General features: G+C 64.5%; 3 protein-coding genes across 3 annotated transcripts; 1 reads left to right on the top strand and 2 right to left on the bottom strand.

Moving 5' to 3' along the window:
* Nucleotides 1–3,068: 3,068 nt before the first annotated feature.
* On the bottom strand, nt 3,069–3,529 carry CHLNCDRAFT_13754 (hypothetical protein; the record flags this gene model as incomplete). The annotated part of the gene is made up of 3 exons (XM_005846566.1): nt 3,069–3,218; nt 3,303–3,377; nt 3,455–3,529. Coding segments are annotated over 3 exons (300 nt in total), but the record flags the coding sequence as incomplete, so codon positions are not given.
* A 1,016-nt stretch (nt 3,530–4,545) lies between these two features.
* CHLNCDRAFT_135268 (hypothetical protein) lies at nt 4,546–7,047 on the top strand (the record flags this gene model as incomplete). The annotated part of the gene is made up of 4 exons (XM_005846708.1): nt 4,546–4,983; nt 5,105–5,205; nt 5,347–6,752; nt 6,887–7,047. 4 exons carry the CDS (start codon nt 4,546–4,548, stop codon nt 7,045–7,047), a joined length of 2,106 nt encoding a protein of 701 aa, XP_005846770.1.
* A 1,913-nt stretch (nt 7,048–8,960) lies between these two features.
* On the bottom strand, nt 8,961–10,268 carry CHLNCDRAFT_135266 (hypothetical protein; the record flags this gene model as incomplete). Its single annotated transcript, XM_005846565.1, has 6 exons — nt 8,961–8,990; nt 9,176–9,304; nt 9,420–9,608; nt 9,800–9,887; nt 10,013–10,074; nt 10,185–10,268. The coding sequence occupies 6 exons, from the start codon at nt 10,266–10,268 to the stop codon at nt 8,961–8,963; spliced, it is 582 nt and encodes a 193-aa protein (XP_005846627.1).
* Between the last annotated feature and the right edge of the window lie 246 nt (nt 10,269–10,514).

Raw genomic sequence — 10,514 nt, 5'->3', positions numbered from 1 at the left:
GGGGGGGGGGGGGGGGGGTAAAGAGGCGGGCGGGCTGGGTGCGAGGGCACTTCGTTGGAAGCATCGAATTCGAGAGTGGGGGCAAGGAAAGAGGGCGTGGCATCTTCATCAAACTCCAGGAAATCGGGTCTGACAGGGTGGAACGAAAGGCAAGTGTGTGACACTGCAGATTAATAAAGGATGAGATCGAGGCAGCCCGTGAGTGGGCTAAGGCCTGGTGAGACGGAAAAGGGGAAGGGGCAGTAGCATCATTCTTTAGCGCGCTGGGCAAAAATCTCGTGTGTTGGCAAAAGGTCTGTCGACGAAAAGAGAGCAGGCAAAGGGGCCTGGAGCCGGCCCATGGGTGGCAAAAACAAAAATGGTGGGATAAGGCGGTTCCGCCGGATGTCGGAAAGAAACAATCTCCTTGCGAGCTGCCGCCAGCATCTGCTGACCGTGCGGAACTCGGCAGTGGGGGCAATTGGATGCAGCACAAAAGCTGGGCAGACAGAAACAAACTAGCTGACCTAAAGCGGGGGTGATCACAAAACATGTGGGCATCGCAGGGCGATGTATGTATGTGCGGGGGAGGGATCTAGTAGGGGTCACAGGATGTGTGGTACTAGGGGCAAAGTTTGGATGGGCCTTTGCGCAAGGCGGGACCAGAGGGATTCGTCGTTCGGGCAGCAGATGTGGGGGGCCTGGGACAGTACATGAGAGCGCCAGAGCGCCATGTGGTGGGAAGGGACGCTTTCCCCGCACTCACATGAAGGCAGCGAGCTCCTCAGAGTTGGCTGCCGGGTAGGTGTTAGCAAAGCGCGGAATGATGTTGCTGCCAGTGCAGAGGCGGGCCTGCGCCTTCCAGACGGCAACCTTGGCCTCCAGCTCGGCTCCCAGCCGCGGGTTGAGCTTGCCGGCACTGGCCGCAGCGCGCGCCAGCAACGCGGCGCTGGCGGCCGGGCTCATTTCGCCCACCGCCTGCCGGCGCACCGCCTCCTCCGCCACGCTCTCCAGCAGCGGTAACACGCACTGATATACGGGCTGCGGGGGACAGGAAGGACGGGAACGGCGTCGAGCGCATGCACCCGCACACTGCAGTGGCACTGCACCGTGAGCCCCTGGGCAGACACCTGGCTGCAGCAAAGCCAACTCACCCAGGGAAAAAATCCCAGCGAAGCAGCGACTGCAAGCACAGAAGGCATAGGCAAGTCAGTCCACACTGTGGATAACATGCGGCAGGGCTGGGCATCGACACCAGCTCCCCTCGGGTGAACCACCCCTCGGGCAAGCCACCCTGCTGGCAATGGGCCTCACCTGAGGCGAGGTGTGGGGCCGCCAGCTCGCGCAGGTTGGAGGTCAGCAGGCCGCCGCAGATGTCGGCGACATCGTACTGGCAGGGGCGGTAGTTGGGGCGAGCGGCGCGCAGACTGGCCATGGCCGACAGCAGACGTGACAGCTCCTGCGGCAGGCAGCGGGTGGGGTGGACGCAGGCTGAGGCAGCGGGCAAACCGCATCTGCCGTGGAGCAAGCAGGTGCCCATGAAGGAAGACTGCTGGCGACAGTGCCGGCTGCCAGCTGTCGTCGCACACCGGCCTCACCTGGGGCGAGAATGCGCCGGCCTTGATGTGCTCGCGCAGCACCAGCCCAAACGTGCTGCTGATCATGGGCAGGCTGCCCAGGTCGGCCCATGCCTGGTACACCGCCAGCGCCACCTGCGGCGTGATGCTCTCGGTGTGCAGCTCCACCGCCGCTTCCAGCTCCACTTGCAGGTGCAAGTAGTAGCGACTGCAGCGAGAGGGGCAGGGCAGCCAGCCAGCAGCGTCAGCGCAGGTGCAGACTGCGGCGGTCAACAGGCAGGACAGGCGAGCATTCAGTGCAGGTGGCCGCGGGCGGGGCAGCTCTTCACCTGAAGCTGTCGCGCAGGCTGTCATCTGCAGCATAGTTCAGGCGGCTGACAATCTGCGGGCGAGGCAGGCAGGCAGGCGGCAGTGGCCGTAGTGGATGTTCAGTCCTGCCGGATGGAACAGCCCGGCCTGGTTCAGCACGGCTGGCTCAACGTGCAGCAGGGCTGCACACCTGGAGCAGCAGCACGGCGGGGGCGACGCCCAGGTCCTTGTGCGTCTGCGCCAGCTCCAGGCAGCGCTCCAGGAAGCAGGAGAACTCGGGGCTGTAGACCAGCGGCGAAGGTGGAAGCTGTTGCGGCGCGTCCAGCGAGGGGCAGGCGGAGCAGGTGTTGGCCACGTGGCCCTCCACCGCTGCCAGGCGGTCCACCACCGTCTCCTCGCTCAGGCTGTCCAACCTGATGAGGCTGAAAAGGCCACGAGCCTGCAGGTGCGTGACGGAGAGTGGTAAGCTTGGCCAGCTGCGGCGGGCAACAGGGCGACGGCGGCGGCGAGGGGCGCACCTGGATGCCGCGCGGCGGCGCATTGGGCAGGAGGCAGCAGGGGCGCCCCGAGCTGGTGGAGGCCACCAGCAGCTCCACGCAGCTTTCGCTGAAGTCGCACAGGCGGCGCAGCGGCGCTGGGCGTGTGGGGTGCTTGCACTTGGCGGCAGTGGCGGGAAGGCTGGCGGGCGGGGCTACCAGGGCGCCCTGCAGCACCCGCTGCGCCGAACTGCAGGTAGGGGAGCGACGGCTGTTCAGGACGGGGAAAAAGAGGTTGGGAAACGAACCATCGCTGAGGCACGAGGCGGTTGGCTGGGAGCCCTCTGCAGCCCTTTGGCGCTCCTGGGCACCGTGGCAGGCTGCCAGGGCCCACCACGACGCCCTCACACCTCACCTCAGCATCGCTTCGCGCCTCGACTCTTGGCGGGTCAACCAGCGTGGGACACCGAGCCAGACAACAGGAAAGAGCAACAGGACGTTCGAAACGCCGATAACTCGTTTTGTTTGCAGGCAAATCAATCTGCAGATTCATACACGTGGCGCGCGCGATCGATCTGCAAAACTTCAAAGCAAAGCATGGTTACAGTAGCAAAGGATGTTCAATTACTAGTACAGAAGGACTAGCGCTGTCTGTAGGGCAGCCGTGTGTGGGGCCGCCGCCAGATGCCGCGCGCCGCCAGTGGCGACTCAACTACTCCTCAGCATTCTCGGCCCAGACAAAGAGTCCCGCAGCGGGTGACCCCAGATGATGCTCCTTCTCAAAAGCGCGGACCTGGAAACCCTGCCGTTTGGACGGCGGGCGCACCGTCACGCGGGCCTGCTGCTTGTAGAGCAGGAACAGAATGCGATGCTTGCCCTGCAGCGGCGGGCGGGCACCATAAAGAACAGGGTTCGGTGCAGACCAACAGGGGCCCCTGTTGTTGACTTTTTCATCATTCACCTTGGCCGGCTCGGGGGGCATGTACGCCACCGCCACCTCGCCGCGAGCAGGATCATGGGAAGGAATGTTCACCACCTGCAGTTGTTCTTGTTCGAGCTGTTCAGGGGTGTGCTCATTCATCGACAGAACGGCTACGGACACCAGCGCCTCACCATCCAGTGCAGCCAGGAACGATGCTTGGGGCTGTGAGGGGAGGGGGCGTCAGGGTCAACTGCAAGCAGCGTGTACGTGCCCGGAGTGGAGATGCTCAACTCCGGCTCCTGCACAGCGGGGTGGAAGGGCGTGTATGCTGCTGTCGCCGGCAGCAAAGCACTGTCCATGGAAGCCAGTTCGTTTTCTTCGAGGCCGATAACATCCTGGCAATGTGGGGCACGCACCTCCAGCAGCGCATTGTCCATGCTGTTAAGCAGCATGCCGTTCTCGACGTGGATAGTGCCATAGCGCAGCGTAAATGAGGCCGACTCCATCACCTCTGGCAGGGTGAGGCAGCAGAATTAGCATGCCAGCACAATGAACCGATGGGCACACGGAGCAGAGCAGCCGAAAGCTGGCCGCACCATCCACAATGTCAGGTACGGCTTTGCACATCGCGAAAGCCACGGTTGTGTCGCTGATTCTACAGAAAGAGAGAAAAAGAGAGGGGAGCAGGGGTTGCGGCGGCGGCTGGGCGTCAGCCACCAACAGGCGGGTGGGGCGCTCAGGACTTGTGAGTGCCGCCACCTCCCTGCGGCTTTCCCTACTTGTCTGCGTAGTCGCTGATCGATGGCTCGCGCTGCGCAATCTGGTCCGGACTAACTACAGGCTTGGGCATAGTGGCTGGCTTGTTGTGAGAGGGCGTCCACGAAGAAAATCGGCCGAGCGGTACCTGCCTCGATAATTTGTAGGGATAGGAAATGAAACAAGGCCATTTGCGGTGGCAAAGCCAGTACAGGTAGGCGCCAGCAGCGCAATGATGAAGCCACCTGCCCCACCTGCATGCGCACCCATCTTTTGCAGGCCGACCCGGCACAGGGGCGCTCCGTCCAAGGCCACAACGCTGCATAATGCTGCTGGCATGGTCTTCCTCCGTCAGGCCGGTGGCCGCCCTGTTCCGCAGCCGCAACCCCAACTGTAATGCAGCGGGTGAGTCGAGCTGGTGTGAGCTTGTTATCGGGTCACCCGATGGTCCAAGGCCATTGGAAGGCGGCATTGTTCAATTGCAGGCTTCAAGCGCCGGAGATTCGTCCTAAATAGCTGCAGACCGATGCCTAGGGAGCTGCAGCCGACCAGCCCCATCAGCCACGTAGCCGCCCGCTCTTCGGCGGCGGCAGTGGGCATCGAAACGCCGAGCAGTGACAGGGCCATCGCAGTTGCTTTTTCCGTGCCAGCGTGCCGCCTTCAGCTCGGCGAGAGCCTGCGGGTGGTGGGCAGCTGTGCCGAGCTGGGGGAGTGGGAGGTGGAGGCGGCGCCGGTGCTCGAGTGGCAGGAGGGCGATACCTGGACCGCCGAACTGGCTCTGCCTGAGGGCTGCCACCAGCTCAAGCTCGTCGTGGCACGCGACAACGGCACTGTGCACTGGGAGGGGGGACCCAATCGCAGCCTCACCGTGCCGCTGCTGATTGGCCTGGACACCCTTTCGGCAACCTGCTGCTGGGGCAGCTCGGCCTCCCCCACCTTGGCTGCCGACCCGGAACAGCTCAAGGTTGGTGCCACCTCGCTGGTGCTTCTGCCTGCGCTGAAGTAAGCGTTGGGATTGGAATTGGCATTGCTGCTGTGCCTCACCTCCACACCACGTGGTTGGCTCTCACCTGCCCACCGCGCAGGCTGCAGCGGATGCTGCTGCTGCTCGTGTGGCGGATCTTCAGCAGCAGAAGGAGCAGGTGGCGGAGCGCCTGGCAAGCCTGGAGCAGGAGGTGCAGCACAGGTGGGCCATGCTGGTGCCCAGCAACCAGAGGATTCAAGTCTGCATGCTTGCAGTGGACTGTTTGCTGCGCAGCCCATCTCCGTGACCCACCATCCCCTGTATGGCAGGCGATCGTGTTGCCTTGCGTGCGCCTGCTTGCAGTGACGCAGCCATCTTCAGCAAACAACAGGAGATAGAGCAGCTGGTGGCAGCGGAGCAGCAGCGCATCGCCCAGGTGGCCGAGGTATCCGCGGCCGCCTCCCTGAGCCCCAATGCGGCCGCTGACACCGTGGTGGCAGTTGCAGGCGCAGATGCAGAGGCGCTTGATGTGCAGACCGCCGCAGAAGGGCGGGCACCAGATTCCATGGTGCTGCCAGGACTGCCAGGTGTCGGGGCACGGCGCTATTGCACCACCCACCTTGCTTTGAGCAGCGTGTTTGATGAGGAAATGATTGAGGAGACAGCAGCGCAGCAGCTGCAGCATACGAAGCAGCAAGCCAGCACCTCCCAGGGGCGGCCCGAGACAAGCAGCACGCAACAGGAGGAGGAAGAGGGCAAGTCTGCTGCAGCTGTGGAGCAGCCCCAGGCAGGCATCACTGTACCGGTGGCTTCTGTGGCATTGCTGAGTGCACACGAAGCCCCTGGCAGGCAGCCCAGCAAGCCGCAAGGCAAGAAGGAGAAGAAGCAAGCAAAGCAGGTGGCAGATGCTGCTGCAGCAGCCGTGGAAAAGCCTGCTGCAGCCACAACAGTTGAGGAACCCGCCTCAGGTGTGGAGAAGCCCGCTGCTGCAACTGGGGAGTCTGCAGCGTTTGCAAAGGACGGCTCGGCAGCTGTGGATGGGGCGATGGTGGAGACCAACCGTGATGGCTCCCTCAGCTTCCGCTTTGCCTGTTCCGCACCGAGCAGCAACAGCATGGATGAGGGCGGCAGGGCCGCTGGGCTGCTGCCCTCCGCACACGACCTGGCAAAGCGGCGGCTGGTAAGTCTGCTGCCGCCCCAGGCGGCAAAGGATCTGCAACGCCAACTGAGCCGCATGTCCAGCGGTGCTGGGGCTAGTCTGATACTGGCTGCTGAGCTGTCAACTGAATTTGAGCAGCAGCTGGTTCTGGAGCAGCCACCAGAGCAGGCCCAGGAGGCGAAGCCAGCAGGGCAGCAAGCCTTCCGCCTGTCTCCCAGCGCGCGCAGCACATCTGCAGTGGGAGGCCCCTCGCAGCCGGCTGCCGCATCTTCAGGGGAGGACCTGCCGGGCCAGCAGCGTCGGCGTGCCCGGCAGCCAAAGCAGCCAAGGCAAAAGCAGCCTATGGCCGGGAGCGTCAGCCTGCCACGCATGGCGGATGAGCCGCCCAACACTGATGAAACAGCTGCGACTCCCGCCACAGAGGATGTGCCGGTGCTGGCCCCGCCGCCCGTGCCCGCTGCGCCCTCTACCACAGCTCAGCACCAGCAGCCCGATGACGTGCTGCGCCTTTTCGCCACACCGGACGTTGGAGCGCCGCTGGGCAGCGGGGTCAGCGCCATAGGCATAGCTGACGGCTACACTGCCGTGACACTGCGCCCCAGCCTGCCCAGTGAGTGCCTGCCTTGCCAGCTACTTGGAGTGCAGCACACCATGCCTGGTTGGATGCCTGGAGTGCGTCCAATTGTCGCGACAAGGTACCTCAATAACACGTGTCGGTATTGCACATGTCTTTGCTGCCTGCAGTCTCAGCGGCCTGGCTGACGCTATTGAGCGTGTACGAGGCGGGTAGGCTGCTGTGGACCGTGGCTGGCACCGTCCTGCCGCCCGCAATTCGGGGACGCCCCGCAGATGTCGCCTTCTGGCTGCTCTTCACTGCAGCCATCATTGCCCCGTTCTGGAGGTGAATGTTTCTTGTGCAGCCAAGCCCTGGGACTACCAGCTAGCACCTTGGCTGCTTGCAGGCTTGAACAGGAGCAGGGGTACTTCCTGGTTCTTCCCCCTTGTCCAGCGCATTTTGTGTCTCAAAGTTTTCCAAAAGAACCAGCTTTAGCATTTTTTTCCCGCTGTGGTGCACCGGTCTGCACAGTAGCCTCCCAGAAAATGTGCCTGATGAGTCGCGAGTAGTGTGCTTGCTGCCTTGCCACCTTTGAAGGGGGTGCGTCACAGACAGGTCATACAACAATTCAGCAGGAAGTGATCAAAGGCCTGGGGAAGGGTGAAGGGAGACGGGGGAGGCCAGTCAAAACAGAAGCAAGGCGACGTAGCTATACGACACTGGCACGGTCTGCTGCTCATCGCACCATCACAGGGACCCCAACTGGAGGCGCGCGGGTGGTCCACACATCAGGCTGCCGCAAGGGACCGAGCTGCGGCCACCTCACGCAAAAGGGTTGCCAGATGCCTGGGGCTTGGGCGCCGCCGGTGCGCTCATGTCGTAGCCAGTAAGCGACGGCGTGCGGCCAAACAAGGTGGCGGTGGCGGCAGCCGTGGCAGGCGCCATGCCCGCAGCAGGCACTGGCGGCGCTGCAAACGGTGCCGTCACGGCGCCGTATGGGGAGGACGCAGGTGGCACGGCCGCAGAGTGGAAGGGCGGCAGACCCGATGGGGTGGGTGGCGGCGCAGCAGCCCCATACTTGCTGCTCCCGCCATTGGGCACCGCAGGCAGCGCGCCGCGCAGGCCTGGGGCCAACCCCGCAAATGGATCACTTGCGTCAGGGTCGCCCAGGCGATGCGCCGCCGGAGTGGGCGCTGCTGTGCCGGGCATCAGCTCTGACAGCGAGCCAGTGCTGCTGCGCAGGGCGGCGGCGTGGTCGGCAGGCACGCCGGGGAAGGTGCCGTAGCCGCCGCCATTGGCCACGGGCGGCGGGCCGGACGAGAAGCCGCTGCCTGCTGGGGAGACCACGCTGCCGGCAGGGGAGTAGCCCGAGGAGGCAGAGTAGCCAGGAGAGGGCATGCCGGGACGCCCCGCCGGGCTCGCCCCGCCATAGCCATAGCCTGGGTGCAGCGGGGCGGGCGGGATGGCAATGGTGGGCCGCACCCCCGGTGCCGCGCCGTACCCGCCATAACCCGGCTGCGCCGCTGGATAGCTGTAGGTGGCATACGGGTTGGCGCCAGCCGGCCGCCCCGCCACACCCGCCGGGGCGCCATACGAGGGCGGGAAGGCAGGCAGCGGCACAGGCTGGCCGGTGGGCAGCATGCCGGTGGCACGGATCTGCTCAAACTCGGGATAGAACACGTCCTGCGCTTGCAGGCATTGCAGGGAAGGGCGCCAGGGTGAGGCTCGATGTGCATGAAGCTGGCAAAAAAGTTGCGGGCATGGAAGTCCAATAGTGCAGGGCGGGGTAGATCAGCGCCTGGCGGAGCGAGGCTCGTTGGCTCACCATGGGCACCTCTGGCCGGCTGGTGCTGCGGACAGGCTGCATAGGCTGTGACTTGGGTGGGCTGCTGCTGCCTGCCGCTGCAGCTGTGGCAGAGGCGGCTGGCTTGGAGGCTGCAAGCCCATCGCCAAATGCCTCCCAGCTGCCTGCAGCCCCTGCTGCTGCTGCCGCGGGCGCTGCAGGGGGCAACAATGCGGACGCTGGTGGCGGCTTTGGCGCAGGGGTGTCGCCAAAGGATGCCCAGGTAGCCTCTGCTGCCGGCGCCGAAGCGGGGCGTGGGGAGGCCTGGGCGGGTTGCGCTGCTGCAGCCGCTGCTGGGCTGCCGCTTGCAGCTGCCGCTTGCTCGCCGAAGGGATCCCAGGCTGCTGCAGGCGCTGCTGCTCCGGGCGTCGACGCTGGCACTGACCGGGCAGACTTGGGCGATGAGACATCAAGCAGGTTCAGCCCGCCGCCTGCTGCCGCTGCCGTCGCTGCACCATGAGAGGCAGAGGCTGCCGTTGCTGTCCTTGTCGGTGTGGCCGCCCTGCGCCCAAACACCCGCAAAGCCGGTGAGCACGGAGGCATGCCTGCCCGCCAAACAAGCCAGCAACCAGCACAGATTCCATCACGGCAGCAGCAGCGCTCGCGGCAGCAGGTTTCGGCGCAGCAAGCTGACTTTGGCGCACCCTGCCGAGCTGCTGATGGCGCTGACGCTGCGCTCCAGGTTGGCACTGCCCTGCACCTTGAGCTTGGGCGTTTCCGACCCCAGCACATCTGACATTGGCCGCACAGCTGGCTCACGGCCCTGCAGGAGGGAAGGCTGCTGGCTGGTTTGTTCGATCTTCATCTGGCCCACGCACCACCCTTCTTGCCAGCACCTGTGTGCAGCACCTGCCGCAAAGCATGCCATGAGCGCGCACCTCGCTGATGCTGCTGCCCGCCGCCGACATGGCGCCGGTGCCGGGCGCCCACCCGCCGGTTGGCTCGGCGTAGAAGCGGCGGTCCTGGTAGATGGCGCTAATCCAGGTGTGGATGCGGTGCACGTCACGGTCCACCGGCTTAGGCAGCGCCGCGGTGGTCCATTTGCTCAGGAAGTAGGCTGCAAACTTCTGCGGCGCATAAATGGTGGGGCCAGCAGCCGCACTTGGTGAGTTGAGCAGCAGAGCCTGGGTTGATTGGTGCGGCTGCTTGATCGTGACCCTTTGGCCTTCCCCAATGAGAGGCAGCAAAGCATCACTGACAGCAGGCTCCAGTCTGCACCGGTGCAGCAAAAACCAGTCTGGTGGTGAGGGCGGCACACCTCGTTGCCCGACGCCTCCAACTCCGCCACCTCCTCTGGCTTGAATGTGGACATGGACACACCCTTAACACGGTGCCCAAACTGGCGGCTGCGGCATTGATTGGCATGGCGGTGGGATCAGCAGCAGGACTGGTCGCGGCGGCAACAAGCTGGCGGCGGCAGTAGGGTTGACTAGCGCGCAGGCGTCGCGGCGGCGCGGCCACAGACACTCACTGCACGCCGCTGCACACGGTGCAGACGAAAACGTTGAAGTTGCACACCACATACTGGGGCCCCTGCGGCAGAGAGGGCGAGATCGGGAGCGGGATCGAGGGCAAACACTGGCAATGGGTCCGCTGCGTCCCCAGCCTTGCTGAGCCAATCTGGTGGACACGAGGCCACCCACCAACGAGTCGCAGTTGACGCAGCGACGGTTTTGCGTGTCCTTCAGCAGTGCCTTCAACCGAGCCTCCGTCTTGTCGGGACGCATGTTGGCACGATCCGAATGCAGGATGCCCGGGGCGGATGGAGGCCTAGGCTCGCACAACAAGGAAAGTCGAGGAGCACCAGCCAGCTACGAAGACCGGCCGGCTTATGCACCCCTCCTCATTGCTTCGAGAGTCCGACTGTCAATCCAAAGCCAGAAGCACCGCACAAGGAGCTTTCACCTGACGCCACCTGACGGCGCCACCTGACGCCGGCCCATCCCCTGCCCTGCCCACCACTCCTCGTCTGC

The sequence above is a fragment of the Chlorella variabilis genome (genome assembly GCF_000147415.1).
Source record: "Chlorella variabilis unplaced genomic scaffold CHLNCscaffold_13, whole genome shotgun sequence".
Lineage (NCBI taxonomy): Eukaryota > Viridiplantae > Chlorophyta > Trebouxiophyceae > Chlorellales > Chlorellaceae > Chlorella > Chlorella variabilis.
This window is presented reverse-complemented; position numbering and strand designations above follow the sequence as displayed.